Source organism: Scyliorhinus torazame, unplaced genomic scaffold, assembly GCF_047496885.1.
Source record: "Scyliorhinus torazame isolate Kashiwa2021f unplaced genomic scaffold, sScyTor2.1 scaffold_1770, whole genome shotgun sequence".
Classification (NCBI taxonomy): domain Eukaryota; kingdom Metazoa; phylum Chordata; class Chondrichthyes; order Carcharhiniformes; family Scyliorhinidae; genus Scyliorhinus; species Scyliorhinus torazame.
This window is the reverse complement of record NW_027309497.1, coordinates 9,609-26,483: the sequence shown is the minus strand read 5'-3', so window position 1 is coordinate 26,483 and position 16,875 is coordinate 9,609. Positions and strand designations below refer to the sequence as shown.

At 65.7% G+C, this 16,875-nt stretch overlaps 1 protein-coding gene across 1 annotated transcript; it reads right to left on the bottom strand.

The window, feature by feature from the left end:
- Positions 1 to 293: 293 nt before the first annotated feature.
- LOC140407666 (uncharacterized) lies at positions 294 to 16,296 on the bottom strand (the record flags this gene model as incomplete). The annotated part of the gene is made up of 3 exons (XM_072494995.1): positions 15,521 to 16,296; positions 10,818 to 11,031; positions 294 to 372 (listed from the first exon to the last, which is right to left on the bottom strand). Coding segments are annotated over exons 1-3 (682 nt in total), but the record flags the coding sequence as incomplete, so codon positions are not given.
- Between the last annotated feature and the right edge of the window lie 579 nt (positions 16,297 to 16,875).

Below are 16,875 nucleotides of genomic sequence, written 5' to 3'. Positions count from 1 at the left end.
AGAATGTGGGACTCGCTCCCGCGGGGAGTGGGGGAGAATGTGGGACTCGCTCCCGCGGGGAGTGGGGGAGAATGTGGGACTCGCTCCCGCGGGGAGTGGGGGAGAATGTGGGACTCGCTCCCGCGGGGAGTGGGGGAGAATGTGGGACTCGCTCCCGCGGGGAGTGGGGAGAATGTGGGACTCGCTCCCGCGGGGAGTGGGGAGAATGTGGGACTCGCTCCCGCGGGGAGTGGGAGAGAATGTGGGACTCCCTCCTCAGACCCACCGATGCGCGGTGTCGCACGCGGACGTACCTATAAAGCTTTGAGTGGCCAGGATCTCGGTCAGACTTTCGTCGGAGGTGATGTCGTATTTGGCAGAGGCATCTTCTACCTGCAGCAAGCAATGGACAGATTAACTCAACACATCACCCACCGAAACGCAAGGGAGGGTCAGTGCTGAGGGAGCTCCGCACTGTGGGAGGGTCAGTGCTGAGGGAGCTCCGCACTGTGGGAGGGTCAGTGCTGAGGGAGCTCCGCACTGTGGGAGGGTCAGTGCTGAGGGATCGCCGCACTGTGGGAGGGTCAGTGCTGAGGGAGCTCCGCACTGTGGGAGGGTCAGTGCTGAGGGAGCTCCGCACTGTGGGAGGGTCAGTGCTGAGGGAGCTCCGCACTGTGGGACGGTCAGTGCTGAGGGAGCTCCGCACTGTGGGAGGGTCGGTGCTGAGGGAGCTCCGCACTGTGGGAGGGTCAGTGCTGAGGGAGCGCCGCACTGTGGGAGGGTCAGTGCTGAGGGAGCTCCGCACTGTGGGAGGGTCGGTGCTGAGGGAGCTCCGCACTGTGGGAGGCTCAGTGCTGAGGGAGCGCCGCACTGTGGGAGGGTCAGTGCTGAGGGAGCTCCGCACTGTGGGAGGGTCAGTGCTGAGGGAGCTCCGCACTGTGGGAGGGTCAGTGCTGAGGGAGCTCCGCACTGTGGGAGGGTCAGTGCTGAGGGAGCTCCGCACTGTGGGAGGGTCAGTGCTGAGGGAGCTCCGCACTGTGGGAGGGTCAGTGCTGAGGGAGGACTGCACTGTGGGAGGGTCAGTGCTGAGGGAGCGCCGCACTGTGGGACGGTCGGTGCTGAGGGTGCGCCGCACTGTGGGAGGGTCAGTGCTGAGGGAGCGCCGCACTGTGGGAGGGTCAGTGCTGAGGGAGGGTCGGTGCTGAGGGAGCGCCGCACTGTGGAGGGTCAGTGCTGAGGGAGCTCCGCTCTGTGGGAGGGTCAGTGCTGAGGGAGCTCCGCACTGTGGGAGGGTCAGTGCTGAGGGAGCGCCGCGCTGTGGGAGAGTCAGTGCTGAGGGAGCGCCGCACTGTGGGAGGGTCAATGCTGAGGGAGCTCCGCACTGTGGGAGGGTCAGTACTGAGGGAGAGCCGCACTGTGGGAGGGTCAGTGCTGAGGGAGTGCCGCATTGTGGGAGGGTCAGTGCTGAGGGAGTGCCGCACTATGGGAGGGTCAGTGCTGAGGGAGAGCCGCACTGTGGGAGGGTCAGTGCTGAGGGAGCGCCGCACTGTGGGAGGGTCAGTGCTGAGTGAGCACCGCACTGTGGGAGGGTCAGTGCTGAGGGAGCGCCGCACTGTGGGAGGGTCAGTGCTGAGGGAGCGCCGCACTGTGGGAGGGTCAGTGCTGAGTGAGCACCGCACTGTGGGAGGGTCAGTGCTGAGGGAGCGCCGCACTGTGGGAGGGTCAGTGCTGAGGGAACGCCGCACTGTGGGAGTGTCAGTGCTGAGGGAGCGCCGCACTATGGGAGGGTCAGTGCTGAGGGAGCTCCGCACTGTGAGACGGTCAGTGCTGAGGGAGCACCGCACTGTGGGAGGGTCAGTGCTGAGGGAGCTCCGCTCTGTGGGAGGGTCAGTGCTGAGGGAGCTCCGCACTGTGGGAGGGTCAGTGCTGAGGGAGCTCCGCACTGTGGGAGGGTCGGTGCTGAGGGAGCGCCGCACTGTGGAGGGTCAGTGCTGAGGGAGCTCCGCTCTGTGGGAGGGTCAGTGCTGAGGGAGCTCCGCACTGTGGGAGGGTCAGTGCTGAGGGAGCTCCGCACTGTGGGAGGGTCGGTGCTGAGGGAGCGCCGCACTGTGGGAGGGTCAGTGCTGTGGGACGGTCAGTGCTGAGGGAGTGCCGCACTGTGGGAGGGTCAGTGCTGAGGGAGCGCCGCACTGTGGGAGGGTCAGTGCTGAGGGAGCTCCGCACTGTGGGAGGGTCAGTGCTGAGGGAGCTCCGCACTGTGGGAGGGTCGGAGCTGAGGGAGTGCCGCACTGTGTGAGGGTCAGTGCTGTGGGAGCGCCGCACTGTGGGAGGGTCAGTGCTGAGGGAGCTCCGCACTGTGGGAGGGTCAGTGCTGAGGGAGCGCCGCACTGTGGGGGGGGTCGGTGTTGAGGGAGCGCCGCACTGTGGGAGGGTCAGTGCTGAGGGAGCGCCGCACTGTGGGAGGGTCGGTGCTGAGGGAGCGCCGCACTGTGGGAGGGTCAGTGCTGAGGGAGCGCCTCACTGTGGGAGGGTCGGTGCTGAGGGAGCTCCACACTGTGGGAGATTCAGTGCTGAGGGAGCTCCGCACTGTGGGAGAGTCAGTGCTGAGGGAGCTCCGCACTGTGGGAGGGTCAGTGCTGAGGGAGCGCCGCACTGTGGGAGGGTCAGTGCTGAGGGAGCTCCGCACTGTGGGAGGGTCAGTGCTGAGGGAGCTCCGCACTGGGAGGGTCAGTGCTGAGTGAGCTCCGCACTGTGGGAGGGTCAGTGCTGAGCGAGCGCCGCACTGTGGGAGGGTCAGTGCTGAGGGAGCTCCGCACTGTGGGAGGGTCGGTGCTGAGGGAGCTCCGCACTGTGGGAGGGTCAGTGCTGAGGGAGCTCCGCACTGGGAGGGTCAGTGCTGAGTGAGCTCCGCACTGTGGGAGGGTCAGTGCTGAGCGAGCGCCGCACTGTGGGAGGGTCAGTGCTGAGGGAGCTCCGCAATGTGGGAGGGTCAGTGCTGAGGGAGCTCCACACTGTGGGAGATTCAGTGCTGAGGAAGCTTCGCACTGTGGGAGAGTCAGTGCTGAGGGAGCTCCGCACTGTGGGAGGGTCAGTGCTGAGGGAGCGCCGCACTGTGGGAGGGTCAGTGCTGAGGGAGCTCCGCACTGTGGGAGGGTCAGTGCTGAGGGAGCTCCGCACTGGGAGGGTCAGTGCTGAGTGAGCTCCGCACTGTGGGAGGGTCAGTGCTGAGCGAGCGCCGCACTGTGGGAGGGTCAGTGCTGAGGGAGCTCCGCACTGTGGGAGGGTCAGTGCTGAGGGAGCTCCGCACTGTGGGAGGGTCGGTGCTGAGGGAGCTCCGCATTGTTGGAGGGTCAGTGCTGAGGGAGCTCCGCACTGTGGGAGGGTCAGTGCTGAGGGAGCGCCGCACTGTGGGAGGGTCAGTGCTGAGGGAGCTCCGCACTGTAAGACGGTCAGTGCTGAGGGAGCGCCGCACTGTGGGAGGGTCAGTGCTGAGGGAGTGCCGCACTGTGGGAGGGTCAGTGCTGAGGGAGCTCCGCACTGTGGGAGGATCAGTGCTGAGGGAGCTCCGCACTGTGGGAGGGTCAGTGCTGAGGGAGTGCCGCACTGTGGGAGGGTCAGTGCTGAGGGAGCGCCGCACTGTGGGAGGGTCAGTGTTGAGGGACCGCCGCTTTGTGGGAGGTTCAGTGCTGAGGGAGCGCCGCTTTGTGGGAGGGTCAGTGCTGAGGGAGTGCCGCACTGTGGGAGGGTCAGTGCTGAGGGAGTGCCGCACTGTGGGATGGTCAGTGCTGAGGACCTCCGCACTGTGGGAGGGTCAGTGCTGAGGGAGCGCCACATTGTGGGAGGGTCAGTGCTGAGGGAGCGCCGCGCTGTGGGAGAGTCAGTGCTGAGGGAGCGCGGCACTGTGGGAGGGTCAGTGCTGAGGGAGTGCCGCACTATGGGAGGGACAGTGCTAAGGGAGAGCCGCACTGTGGGAGGGTCAGTGCTGAGGGAGCGCCGCATTGTGGGAGGGTCAGTGCTGAGGGAGCTCCGCACTGTGGGAGGGTCAGTGCTGAGGGAGCTCCGCACTGTGGGAGGGTCAGTGCTGAGGGAGCTCCGCACTGTGGGAGGGTCAGTGCTGAGGGAGCGCCGCACTGTGGAGGGTCAGTGCTGAGGGAGCTCCGCACTGTGGGTGGGTCAGTGCTGAGGGAGCTCCACACTGTGGGAGGGTCAGTGCTGAGGTAGTGCCGCACTGTGGGAGGGTCAGTGCTGAGGGAGCGCCCCACTGTGGGAGGGTCAGTGCTGAGGGAGCGCCGCACTGTGGGAGGGTCAGTGCTGAGGGAGCGCCGCACTGTGGGAGGGTCAGTGCTGAGGGAGCGCCGCGCTGTGGGAGAGTCAGTGCTGAGGGAGCGCCGGGCTGTGGGAGGGTCAGTGCTGAGGGAGGGCCGCACTATGGGAGGGTCAGTGCTGAGGGAGAGCCGCACTGTGGGAGGGTCAGTGCTGAGGGAGTGCCGCATTGTGGGAGGGTCAGTGCTGAGGGAGTGTCGCACTATGGGAGGGTCAGTGCTGAGGGAGAGCCGCACTGTGGGAGGGTCAGTGCTGAGGGAGCGCCGCACTGTGTGAGGGTCAGTGCTGAGGGAGCGCCGCACTGTGGGAGGGTCAGTGCTGAGGGAGCGCCGCACTGTGGGAGGGTCAGTGCTGAGTGAGCACCGCACTGTGGGAGGGTCAGTGCTGGGGGAGTGCCGCACTGTGGGAGGGTCAGTGCTGAGGGAGCTCCGCACTGTGGGAGGGTCAGTCCTGAGGGAGCGCCGCACTGTGGGAGGGTCAGTGCTGAGGGAGCACCGCACTGTGGGAGGGTCAGTGCTCAGGGAGCGCCGCACTGTGGGAGGGTCAGTGCTGAGGGAACGCCGCACTGTGGGAGTGTCAGTGCTGAGGGAGCACCGCACTGTGGGAGGGTCAGTGCTGAGGGAGCGCCGCACTGTGGGAGGGTCAGTGCTGAGGGAGCTCCGCACTGTGGGAGGGTCAGTGCTGAGGGAACGCCGCACTGTGGGAGTGTCAGTGCTGAGGGAGCACCGCACTGTGGGAGGGTCAGTGCTGAGGGAGCACCGCACTGTGGGAGGGTCAATGCTGAGGGAGCTCCGCACTGTGGGAGGGTCAGTGCTGAGGGAGCGCCGCACTGTGGGAGGGTCGGTGCTGAGGGAGCGCCGCACTGTGGGAGGGTCAGTGCTGTGGGAGGGTCAGTGCTGAGGGAGTGCCGCACTGTGGGTGGGTCAATGCTGAGGGAGCTCCGCACTGTGGGAGGGTCAGTGCTGAGGGATCTCCGCACTGTGGGAGGGTCAGTGCTGAGGGAGCGCCGCACTGTGGGAGGGTCAGTGCTGAGGGAGCGCCGCACTGTGGGAGGGTCGGTGCTGAGGGAGCTCCGCACTGTGGGAGTGTCAGTGCTGAGGGAGCGCCGCACTGTGGGAGGGTCAGTGCTGAGGGAGCGCCGCACTGTGGGAGGGTCAGTGCTGAGGGAGCACCGCACTGTGGGGGGGTCAGTGCTGAGGGAGCGCCGCACTGTGGGAGGGTCAGTGCTGAGGGAGCTCCGCACTGTGGGAGTGTCAGTGCTGAGGGAGCGCCGCACTGTGGGAGGGTCAGTGCTGAGGGAGCTCCGCACTGTGGGAGGGTCAGTGCTGAGGGAGCTCCGCACTGTGGGAGGGTCGGTGCTGAGGGAGCGCCGCACTGTGGGAGGGTCAGTGCTGAGGGAGCTCCACACTGTGGGAGTGTCAGTGCTGAGGGAGCTCCGCGCTGTGGGAGGGTCAGTGCTGAGGGAGCGCCGCACTGTGGGAGGGTCAGTGCTGAGGGAGCTCCGCACTGTGGGAGTGTCAGTGCTGAGGGAGCTCCGCGCTGTGGGAGGGTCAGTGCTGAGGGGGCGCCGCACTGTGGGAGGGTCAGTGCTGAGGGAGCGCCGCACTGTGGGAGGGTCAGTGCTGAGGGAGCTCCGCACCGTGGGAGGGTCAGTGCTGAGGGAGCGCCGCACTGTGGGAGGGTCAGTGCTGAGAGAGCGCCGCACTGTGGGAGGGTCAGTGCTGAGGGAGCACCGCACTGTGGGAGGGTCAGTGCTGAGGGAGTGCCGCACTGTGGGTGGGTCAGTGCTGAGGGAGCACCGCACTGTGGGAGGGTGAGTGCTGAGGGAGCGCCGCACTGTGGGTGGGTCAATGCTGAGGGAGCTCCGCACTGTGGGAGGGTCAGTGCTGAGGGAGCTCCGCACCTTGGGAGGGTCAGTGCTGAGGGAGCGCCGCACTGTGGGAGGGTCAGTGCTGAGAGAGCGCCGCACTGTGGGAGGGTCGGTGCTGAGGGAGCTCCGCACTGTGGGAGGGTCAGTGCTGAGGGAGCTCCGCACTGTGGGAGGGTCAGTGCTGAGAGAGCGCCGCACTGTGGGAGGGTCAGTGCTGAGGGAGCGCCGCACTGCGGGAGGGTCAGTGCTGAGGGAGCGCCGCACTGTGGGAGGGTCGGTGCTGAGGGAGCTCCGCACTGTGGGAGGGTCAGTGCTGAGGGAGCTCCGCACCGTGGGAGGGTCAGTGCTGAGGGAGCTCCGCACTGTGGGAGGGTCAGTCCTGAGGGAGCGCCGCACTGTGGGAGGGTCAGTGCTGAGGGAGCACCGCACTGTGGGAGGGTCAGTGCTCAGGGAGCGCCGCACTGTGGGAGGGTCAGTGCTGAGGGAACGCCGCACTGTGGGAGTGTCAGTGCTGAGGGAGCACCGCACTGTGGGAGGGTCAGTGCTGAGGGAGCGCCGCACTGTGGGAGGGTCAGTGCTGAGGGAGCTCCGCACTGTGGGAGGGTCAGTGCTGAGGGAACGCCGCACTGTGGGAGTGTCAGTGCTGAGGGAGCACCGCACTGTGGGAGGGTCAGTGCTGAGGGAGCACCGCACTGTGGGAGGGTCAATGCTGAGGGAGCTCCGCACTGTGGGAGGGTCAGTGCTGAGGGAGCGCCGCACTGTGGGAGGGTCGGTGCTGAGGGAGCGCCGCACTGTGGGAGGGTCAGTGCTGTGGGAGGGTCAGTGCTGAGGGAGTGCCGCACTGTGGGTGGGTCAATGCTGAGGGAGCTCCGCACTGTGGGAGGGTCAGTGCTGAGGGAGCTCCGCACTGTGGGAGGGTCAGTGCTGAGGGAGGGCCGCACTATGGGAGGGTCAGTGCTGAGGGAGAGCCGCACTGTGGGAGGGTCGGTGCTGAGGGAGCTCCGCACTGTGGGAGTGTCAGTGCTGAGGGAGCGCCGCACTGTGGGAGGGTCAGTGCTGAGGGAGCGCCGCACTGTGGGAGGGTCAGTGCTGAGGGAGCACCGCACTGTGGGGGGGTCAGTGCTGAGGGAGCGCCGCACTGTGGGAGGGTCAGTGCTGAGGGAGCTCCGCACTGTGGGAGTGTCAGTGCTGAGGGAGCGCCGCACTGTGGGAGGGTCAGTGCTGAGGGAGCTCCGCACTGTGGGAGGGTCAGTGCTGAGGGAGCTCCGCACTGTGGGAGGGTCGGTGCTGAGGGAGCGCCGCACTGTGGGAGGGTCAGTGCTGAGGGAGCTCCACACTGTGGGAGTGTCAGTGCTGAGGGAGCTCCGCGCTGTGGGAGGGTCAGTGCTGAGGGAGCGCCGCACTGTGGGAGGGTCAGTGCTGAGGGAGCTCCGCACTGTGGGAGTGTCAGTGCTGAGGGAGCTCCGCGCTGTGGGAGGGTCAGTGCTGAGGGGGCGCCGCACTGTGGGAGGGTCAGTGCTGAGGGAGCGCCGCACTGTGGGAGGGTCAGTGCTGAGGGAGCTCCGCACCGTGGGAGGGTCAGTGCTGAGGGAGCGCCGCACTGTGGGAGGGTCAGTGCTGAGAGAGCGCCGCACTGTGGGAGGGTCAGTGCTGAGGGAGCACCGCACTGTGGGAGGGTCAGTGCTGAGGGAGTGCCGCACTGTGGGTGGGTCAGTGCTGAGGGAGCACCGCACTGTGGGAGGGTGAGTGCTGAGGGAGCGCCGCACTGTGGGTGGGTCAATGCTGAGGGAGCTCCGCACTGTGGGAGGGTCAGTGCTGAGGGAGCTCCGCACCTTGGGAGGGTCAGTGCTGAGGGAGCGCCGCACTGTGGGAGGGTCAGTGCTGAGAGAGCGCCGCACTGTGGGAGGGTCGGTGCTGAGGGAGCTCCGCACTGTGGGAGGGTCAGTGCTGAGGGAGCTCCGCACTGTGGGAGGGTCAGTGCTGAGAGAGCGCCGCACTGTGGGAGGGTCAGTGCTGAGGGAGCGCCGCACTGCGGGAGGGTCAGTGCTGAGGGAGCGCCGCACTGTGGGAGGGTCGGTGCTGAGGGAGCTCCGCACTGTGGGAGGGTCAGTGCTGAGGGAGCTCCGCACCGTGGGAGGGTCAGTGCTGAGGGAGCTCCGCACTGTGGGAGGGTCAGTGCTGAGGGAGCTCCGCACCGTGGGAGGGTCGGTGCTGAGGGAGCTCCGCACTGTGGGAGGGTCAGTGCTGAGGGAGCTCCGCACCGTGGGAGGGTCAGTGCTGAGGGAGCTCCGCACTGTGGGAGGGTCAGTGCTGAGGGAGCGCCGCACCGTGGGAGGGTCAGTGCTGAGAGAGCGCCGCACTGTGGGAGGGTCGGTGCTGAGGGAGCTCCGCACTGTGGGAGGGTCAGTGCTGAGGGAGCTCCGCACTGTGGGAGGGTCCGTGCTGAGGGAGCTCCGCACTGTGGGAGTGTCAGTGCTGAGGGAGCGCCGCACTGTGGGAGGGTCAGTGCTGAGGGAGCTCCGCACTGTGGGAGTGTCAGTGCTGAGGGAGCGCCGCACTGTGGGAGGGTCAGTGCTGAGGGAGCTCCGCACTGTGGGAGGGTCGGTGCTGAGGGAGCGCCGCACTGTGGGAGGGTCAGTGCTGAGGGAGCTCCACACTGTGGGAGTGTCAGTGCTGAGGGAGCTCCGCGCTGTGGGAGGGTCAGTGCTGAGGGAGCGCCGCACTGTGGGAGGGTCAGTGCTGAGGGAGCTCCGCACTGTGGGAGGGTCAGTGCTGAGGGAGCTCCGCACTGTGGGAGGGTCAGTGCTGAGGGAGCTCCGCACTGTGGGAGTGTCAGTGCTGAGGGAGCTCCGCGCTGTGGGAGGGTCAGTGCTGAGGGGGCGCCGCACTGTGGGAGGGTCAGTGCTGAGGGAGCGCCGCACTGTGGGAGGGTCAGTGCTGAGGGAGCTCCGCACCGTGGGAGGGTCAGTGCTGAGGGAGCTCCGCACTGTGGGAGGGTCAGTGCTGAGGGAGCTCCGCACTGTGGAGGGTCAGTGCTGAGAGAGCGCCGCACTGTGGGAGGGTCAGTGCTGAGGGAGCGCCGCACTGCGGGAGGGTCAGTGCTGAGGGAGCGCCGCACTGTGGGAGGGTCGGTGCTGAGGGAGCGCCGCACTGCGGGAGGGTCAGTGCTGAGGGAGCGCCGCACTGTGGGAGGGTCGGTGCTGAGGGAGCGCCGCACTGTGGGAGGGTCAGTGCTGAGAGAGCGCCGCACTGTGGGAGGGTCGGTGCTGAGGGAGCTCCGCACTGTGGGAGGGTCAGTGCTGAGGGAGCGCCGCACTGTGGGAGGGTCAGTGCTGAGGGAGCGCCGCACTGTGGGAGGGTCAGTGCTGAGGGAGCTCCGCACTGTGGGAGGGTCAGTGCTGAGGGAGCGCCGCACTGTGGGAGGGTCAGTGCTGAGGGAGCTCCGCACCGTGGGAGGGTCAGTGCTGAGGGAGCTCCGCACTGCGGGAGGGTGAGTGCTGAGGGAGCGCCGCACCGTGGGAGGGTCAGTGCTGAGGGAGCTCCGCACTGCGGGAGGGTGAGTGCTGAGGGAGCGCCGCACTGTGGGAGGGTCAGTGCTGAGGGAGCGCCGCATTGTGGGAGGGTCAGTGCTGAGGGAGCTCCGCACTGTGGGAGGGTCAGTGCTGAGGGAGCTCCGCACTGTGGGAGGGTCAGTGCTGAGGGAGCTCCGCACCGTGGGAGGGTCAGTGCTGAGGGAGCGCCGCACTGTGGGAGGGTCAGTGCTGAGGGAGCTCCGCACCGTGGGAGGGTCAGTGCTGAGGGAGCTCCGCACCGTGGGAGGGTCAGTGCTGAGGCAGCTCCGCACCGTGGGAGGGTCAGTGCTGAGGGAGCTCCGCACCGTGGGAGGGTCAGTGCTGAGGGAGCTCCGCACTGTGGGAGGGTCAGTGCTGAGGGAGCTCCGCACTGTGGGAGGGTCAGTGCTGAGGGAGATCCGCACTGTGGGAGGGTCAGTGCTGAGGGAGCTCCGCACTGTGGGAGGGTCAGTGCTGAGGGAGGGCCGCACTGTGGGAGGGTCAGTGCTGAGGGAGCGCCGCACTGTGGGAGGGTCAGTGCTGAGGGAGCTCCGTACTGTAGGAGGGTCAGTGCTGAGGGAGCGCCGCACTGTGGGAAGGTCAGTGCTGAGGGAGCGCCGCACTGTGGGAGGGTCAGTGCTGAGGGAGCTCCGCACTGTAGGAGGGTCAGTGCTGAGGGAGCTCCGCACTGTAGGAGGGTCAGTGCTGAGGGAGCGCCGCACTGTGGGAGGGTCAGTGCTGAGGGAGCGCCGCACTGTGGGAGGCTCAGTGCTGAGGGAGCGCCGCACTGTTGGAGGGTCAGTGCTGAGGGAGCTCCGCACTGTGGGAGGGTCAGTGCTGAGGGAGCGCCGCACTGTGGGAGGGTCAGTGCTGAGGGAGCTCCGCACTGTGGGAGGGTCAGTGCTGAGGGAGCGCCGCACTGTGGGAGGGTCAGTGCTGAGGGAGCTCCGCACTGTGGGAGGGCCAGTGCGGAGGGAGCTCCGCACCGTGGGAGGGTCAGTGCTGAGGGAGCTCCGCACCGTGGGAGGGCCTGCACTCCATCCGTGAGCAACAGGGTTCCACACTCTGTTTGGCGGTTTCAAGGGCTCCGTCACCTTCTCCAATTGATGGATGTCTTCGCTGCAGCGCAGGTGGCTGACGACTGGCCCCTTCGAGGCGTCCGAGGTCTTCGCGCCGAGGTGCTCCCGTCTGACCAGTCCGTTACTCCAGGCATCCGCCGCCTGACCGCTGGATTGCTGCTCCGCTCGGCTTTGGTACAATGTCGCCTTGTTCAGCTCGCTGGTCAGCCAGGAATGTTTCCCCTCAACCCTATTGGCACAGAGAACATCACAGAGTCCCCAGCAACAAACCTCAACTCCCCTCCTCACCACTCCAGCCCCTCCCACCCTCCCTATCTCTGTAACCTCCTCCAGGCCCCTACACCCCTCCCGATCTCTGTAACCTCCTCCAGCCCCCCTACACCCCTCCCGATCTCTGTAACCTCCTCCAGCCCCCTACACCCCTCCCTATCTCTGTAACCTCCTCCAGCCCCCTACACCCCTCCCGATCTCTGTAACCTCCTCCAGCCCCCTACACCCCTCCCGATCTCTGTAACCTCCTCCAGCTCCCTACACCACTCCCTATCTCTGTAACCTCATCCAGTCCCCTACACCCTCCCTATCTCTGTAACCTCCTCCAGCCCCCTACACCCCTCCCTATCTCTGTAACCTCCTCCAGCCCCCTACACCCCTCCCTATCTCTGTAACCTACTCTAGCCCCCTACATCCCTCCCTATCTCTGTAACCTCCTCCAGTCCCCTACACCCCTCCCTATCTCTGTAACCTCCTCCAGCCCCCTACACCCCTCCCTATCTCTGTAACCTCCTCCAGTCCCCTACACACCTCCCCATCTCTGCAACCTCCTCCAGTCCCCTACACCCCTCCCTATCTCTGTAACCTCCTCCAGTCCCCTACACACCTCCCCATCTCTGCAACCTCCTCCAGTCCCCTACACCCCTCCCTATCTCTGTAGCCTCCTCCAGCCCCCTACACCCTTCCCTATCTCTGTAACCTCCTCTCCAGCCCCCTACACCCCTCCCTATCTCTGTAACCTCCTCCAGCCCCCTACACCCCTCCCTATCTCTGTAACCTCCTCCAGTCCCTACACCCCTCCCTATCTCTGTAACCTCCTCCAGCCCCCTACACCCTTCCCTATCTCTGTAACCTCCTCCAGCCCCCTACACCCCTCCCTATCTCTGTAACCTCCTCCAGCCCCCTACACCCCTCCCTACCTCTGTAACCTCCTCCAGCCCCTACAACCCTCCCTATCTCTGTAACCTCCTCCAGCCCCTACAACCCTCCCTATCTCTGTAACCTCCTCCAGCCCCCTACACCCCTCCCGATCTCTGTAACCTCCTCCAGCCCCCCTACACCCCTCCCGATCTCTGTAACCTCCTCCAGCCCCCTACACCCCTCCCTATCTCTGTAACCTCCTCCAGCCCCCTACACCCCTCCCGATCTCTGTAACCTCCTCCAGCCCCCTACACCCCTCCCGATCTCTGTAACCTCCTCCAGCCCTCTACACCCCTCCCGATCTCTGTAACCTCCTCCAGCTCCCTACACCACTCCCTATCTCTGTAACCTCATCCAGTCCCCTACACCCTCCCTATCTCTGTAACCTCCTCCAGCCCCCTACACCCCTCCCTATCTCTGTAACCTCCTCCAGCCCCCTACACCCCTCCCTATCTCTGTAACCTACTCTAGCCCCCTACATCCCTCCCTATCTCTGTAACCTCCTCCAGTCCCCTACACCCCTCCCTATCTCTGTAACCTCCTCCAGCCCCCTACACCCCTCCCTATCTCTGTAACCTCCTCCAGTCCCCTACACACCTCCCCATCTCTGCAACCTCCTCCAGTCCCCTACACCCCTCCCTATCTCTGTAACCTCCTCCAGTCCCCTACACACCTCCCCATCTCTGCAACCTCCTCCAGTCCCCTACACCCCTCCCTATCTCTGTAACCTCCTCCAGCCCCCTACACCCTTCCCTATCTCTGTAACCTCCTCTCCAGCCCCCTACACCCCTCCCTATCTCTGTAACCTCCTCCAGCCCCCTACACCCCTCCCTATCTCTGTAACCTCCTCCAGTCCCTACACCCCTCCCTATCTCTGTAACCTCCTCCAGCCCCCTACACCCTTCCCTATCTCTGTAACCTCCTCCAGCCCCCTACACCCCTCCCTAGCTCTGTAACCTCCTCCAGCCCCCTACACCCCTCCCTACCTCTGTAACCTCCTCCAGCCCCTACAACCCTCCCTATCTCTGTAACCTCCTCCAGCCCCTACAACCCTCCCTATCTCTGTAACCTCCTCCAGCCCCCTACACCCCTCCCTATCTCTGTAACCTCCTCCAGCCCCCTACACCCTTCCCTATCTCTGTAACCTCCTCCAGCCCCCTACACCCCTCCCTATCTCTGTAACCTCCTCCAGCCCCCTACACCCTTCCCTATCTCTGTAACCTCCTCCAGCCCCCTACACCCCTCCCTATCTCTGTAACCTCCTCCAGCCCCTACACCCCTCCCTATCTCTGTAACCTCGTCCAGCCCCTACACCCCTCCCTATCTCTGTAACCTCCTCCAGCCCCCCTACACCCCCTCCCTATCTCTGTAACCTCCTCCAGCCCCTACAACCCTCCCTATCTCTGTAACCTCCTCCAGTCCCTACAACCCTCCCTATCTCTGTACCCTCCTCCAGCCCCTACAACCCTCCCTATCTCTGTAACCTCCTCCAGCCCCTACAACCCTCCCTATCTCTGTAACCTCCTCCAGCCCCTACACCCCTCCCTTTCTCTGTAACCTCCTCCAGCCCCCCTACACCCCTCCCTATCTCTGTAACCTCCTCCAGCCCCCTACACCCCTTCCTATCTCTGTAACCTCCTCCAGCCCCCTACACCCCTCCCTATCTCTGTAACCTCCTCCAGCCCCCTCCACCCCTTCCTATCTCTGTAACCTCCTCCAGTCCCCCTACACCCCTCCCTATCACTGTAACCTCCTCCAGTCCCCTACACCCATCCCTATCTCTGTAACCTCCTCCAGTCCCCTACAACCCTCCCTATCACTGTAACCTCCTCCAGCCCCTACACCCCTCCCTATCTCTGTAACCTCCTCCAGCCCCTACACCCTTCCCTATCTCTGTAACCTCCTCCAGTCCCCTACACCCCTCCCTATCTCTGTACCCTCCTCCAGCTCCCTACACCCCTCCCTATCTCTGTAACCTCCTCCAGTCCCCTACACCCCTCCCTATCTCTGTAACCTCGTCCAGCCCCCTACACCCCTCCCTATCTCTGTAACCTCCTCCAGCCCCCTTCCCCCCTCCCTATCTCTGTAACCTCCTCCATTCCCCTACACCCCTCCCTATCTCTGTAACCTCCTCCAGTCACCTGGAACCCTCCCTATCTCTGTAACCTCCTCCAGCCCCCTACAACCCTCCCTATCTCTGTAACCTCCTCCAGTCCCCTACAACCCTCCCTATCTCTGTAACCTCCTCCAGTCCCCTACAACCCTCCCGATCTCTGCAACCTCCTCCAGTCCCCTAGAACCCTCCCTATCTCTGTAACCTCCTCCAGCCCCCTACAACCCTCCCTATCTCTGTAACCTCCTCTAGCCCCTACACCCCTCCCTATCTCTGTAACCTCCTCCAGTCCCCTACACCCCTCACTATCTCTGTAACCTCCTCCAGCCCCCTACACCCCTCCCTATCTCTGTAACCTCCTCCAGTCCCCTACACCCCTCCCTATCTCTGTAACCTCCTCCAGTCCCCTACACCCCTCCCTATCTCTGTAACCTCCTCCAGCCCCCTACACCCCTCCCTATCTCTGTAACCTCCTCCATACACCTACACCCCTCCCTATCTCTGTACCCTCCTCCAGCCCCCTACACACCTCCCTATCTCTGTAACCTCCTCCAGTCCCCTACACCCCTCCATATCTCTGTAACCTCCTCCAGCCCCCTACACCCCTCCCTATCTCTGTAACCTCCTCCAGTCCCCTACACCCCTCCCCTATCTATGTAACCTCCTCCAGCCCCCTACACACCTCCCTATCTCTGTAACCTCCTCCAGTCCCCTACACCCCTCCCTATCTCTGTAACCTCCTCCAGCCCCCTACACCCCTCCCTATCTCTGTAACCTCCTCCAGCCCCTACAACCCTCCCTATCTCTGTAACCTCCTCCCGCTCAACAATTGGAGGACGGGAGGGTTGTTGGGAGCGGGAATGGTGGTGGGGGGGAGAGTGGTGGGGGGCGAGAATGGCAGTGGGGGAGAATGGCGGTGGGGGAGAATGGGAGTGGGGGGAGAATGGGGGTGGGGGAGAATGGGGGTGGGGGAGAATGGGGGTGGGGGAGAGTGGGAGTGGGGGGAGAGTGGGAGTGGGGGGAGAGTGGGAGTGGGGGGAGAATGGGGGTGGGGGGAGAATGGGTGTGGGGGAGAGTGGGAGTGGGGGGAGAATGGTGGTGGGGGAGAATGGGGGTGGGGGAGAGTGGGAGTGGGGGGAGAATGGGAGTGGGGGGAGAATGGGTGTGGGGGGGAGAATGGGTGTGGGGGGGAGAATGGGTGTGGGGGGGAGAATGGGGTTGGGGGAGAATGGGAGTGGGGGGAGAATGGGAGTGGGGGGAGAATGGGAGTGGGGGGAGAATGGGAGTGGGGGGAGAATGGGAGTGGGGGGAGAATGGGAGTGGGGGGAGAATGGGAGTGGGGGGAGAATGGGGGTGGGGGAGAGTGGGATTGGGGGGAGAATGGTGGTGGGGACTGGGGGGCTGACGCCTTTACCTGTTGAGCAGCTGTTGCATGAAGCTGTCAGTCCCCTCTCCTGTGCCAACGCTTGGAGCCTGCACTCCCTCCTCCTCCACCTCCTCCTCGGCCTCCTCCCTGAAGCCCACCCTCCCTGGGTCTCGAGGGAGGCCTCTCTTGGCCTCTTGGTCCCTGTGAGGCCTCCTCCGGCCGAGAGCCTGGGCCTCTCCCCTCTGCCCAGCTGGCCTGGCCTGCTCCTTCCTGCCCAGCACCATGGCCGGGAGCTTGCTCCTGTGGAATCCAAACCAGGTGGCCAGGGAGGAGGGCCCACCACTGCTCCCGCCTCCCCCGCCAGCCGGCACCTTCAGCGGCTTGGCGTCTCCAGCCTGCGGCCTCAACCGCCGCATGTTCTCCTCGATGCCCCTCATCACCTTCTCCTCGATGGTAGAGGGGGCCTGCGGGGCCAGGGGCCGGGTTTCGGCCGGCCCTGCCCCGGGAGGTACCCTCTCGCCCTGGGCTGGGCCCACGGGTTTGGGGACGCCCTTGGGGGTGGCTTCCCTCTGGCTGGCCAGCTTTCCCGGAGATACCGGGCTTCTGGCGTTGCCAGGAAGCTTCCGGAGGCCCTGGGGTTGGGCCTGGGCCTGCGGCGGAGGAAGGGCCTGGGGCTGAGGTAGGGCCAGGGTCTGGGTTACAGCCTTGGCCTGGAGGGCTGCCCTACGGGCCCGGCTCGCGCTTGACACCGAGGTGTCCTCGCTGCCCTCCCGGGCGGGCCTGAGAGGGGAGGCCGACAGGCCCAACTCCTTCCTCAGGGAGCGGGGGGAACGGCCCCCCCCGGTCCCTCTCCCCGGGCCGGGGCCTAGCCCGGGAGGCCGGGCGGGGCTCTCCCCCCGCTGGGCCGGGCGGCTGCTCCTTGCACCCCGGGGGCCGGCTCCACGAGGCCCTGGGAGGCTGGGGGACTGAGCCTGAGGAGGAGGCCCGGTTTCCCGGGAGGGCTACGCTGGGCCCCAGCGGGGGGCCGGGGGCGGGGGAGGAGGGGGGGAGGGAGGCCCGGCCCGGCCTCCAGGCTCGGCCAGGGGCTGCGGGCGGCGGGGGACCAGCGAGTTGGCCTCCTTCAGCTTCCTCAGCACCTCCAGGATGTGGCTCCCGTCCATGAAGAGAGCCCGGGGCGCCTCGGCCGTAGGGCGCGGGGTGTCCGGGGGGCAGGAGGCTGGGGTCGGAGGGCGGGACGCTGGGGTCGGAGGGCAGGAGGCTGGGGTCGGAGGGCAGGAGGCTGGGGTCGGGGTCACAGGGGCTGAAGTGGGGGTCACGGAGGCTGGGGTCGGAGGGCAGGAGGCTGGGGTCGGCGGGCAGGAGGTTCCGCTTACCACCTGACAAAAAAAGAGAGAGAAAACCAA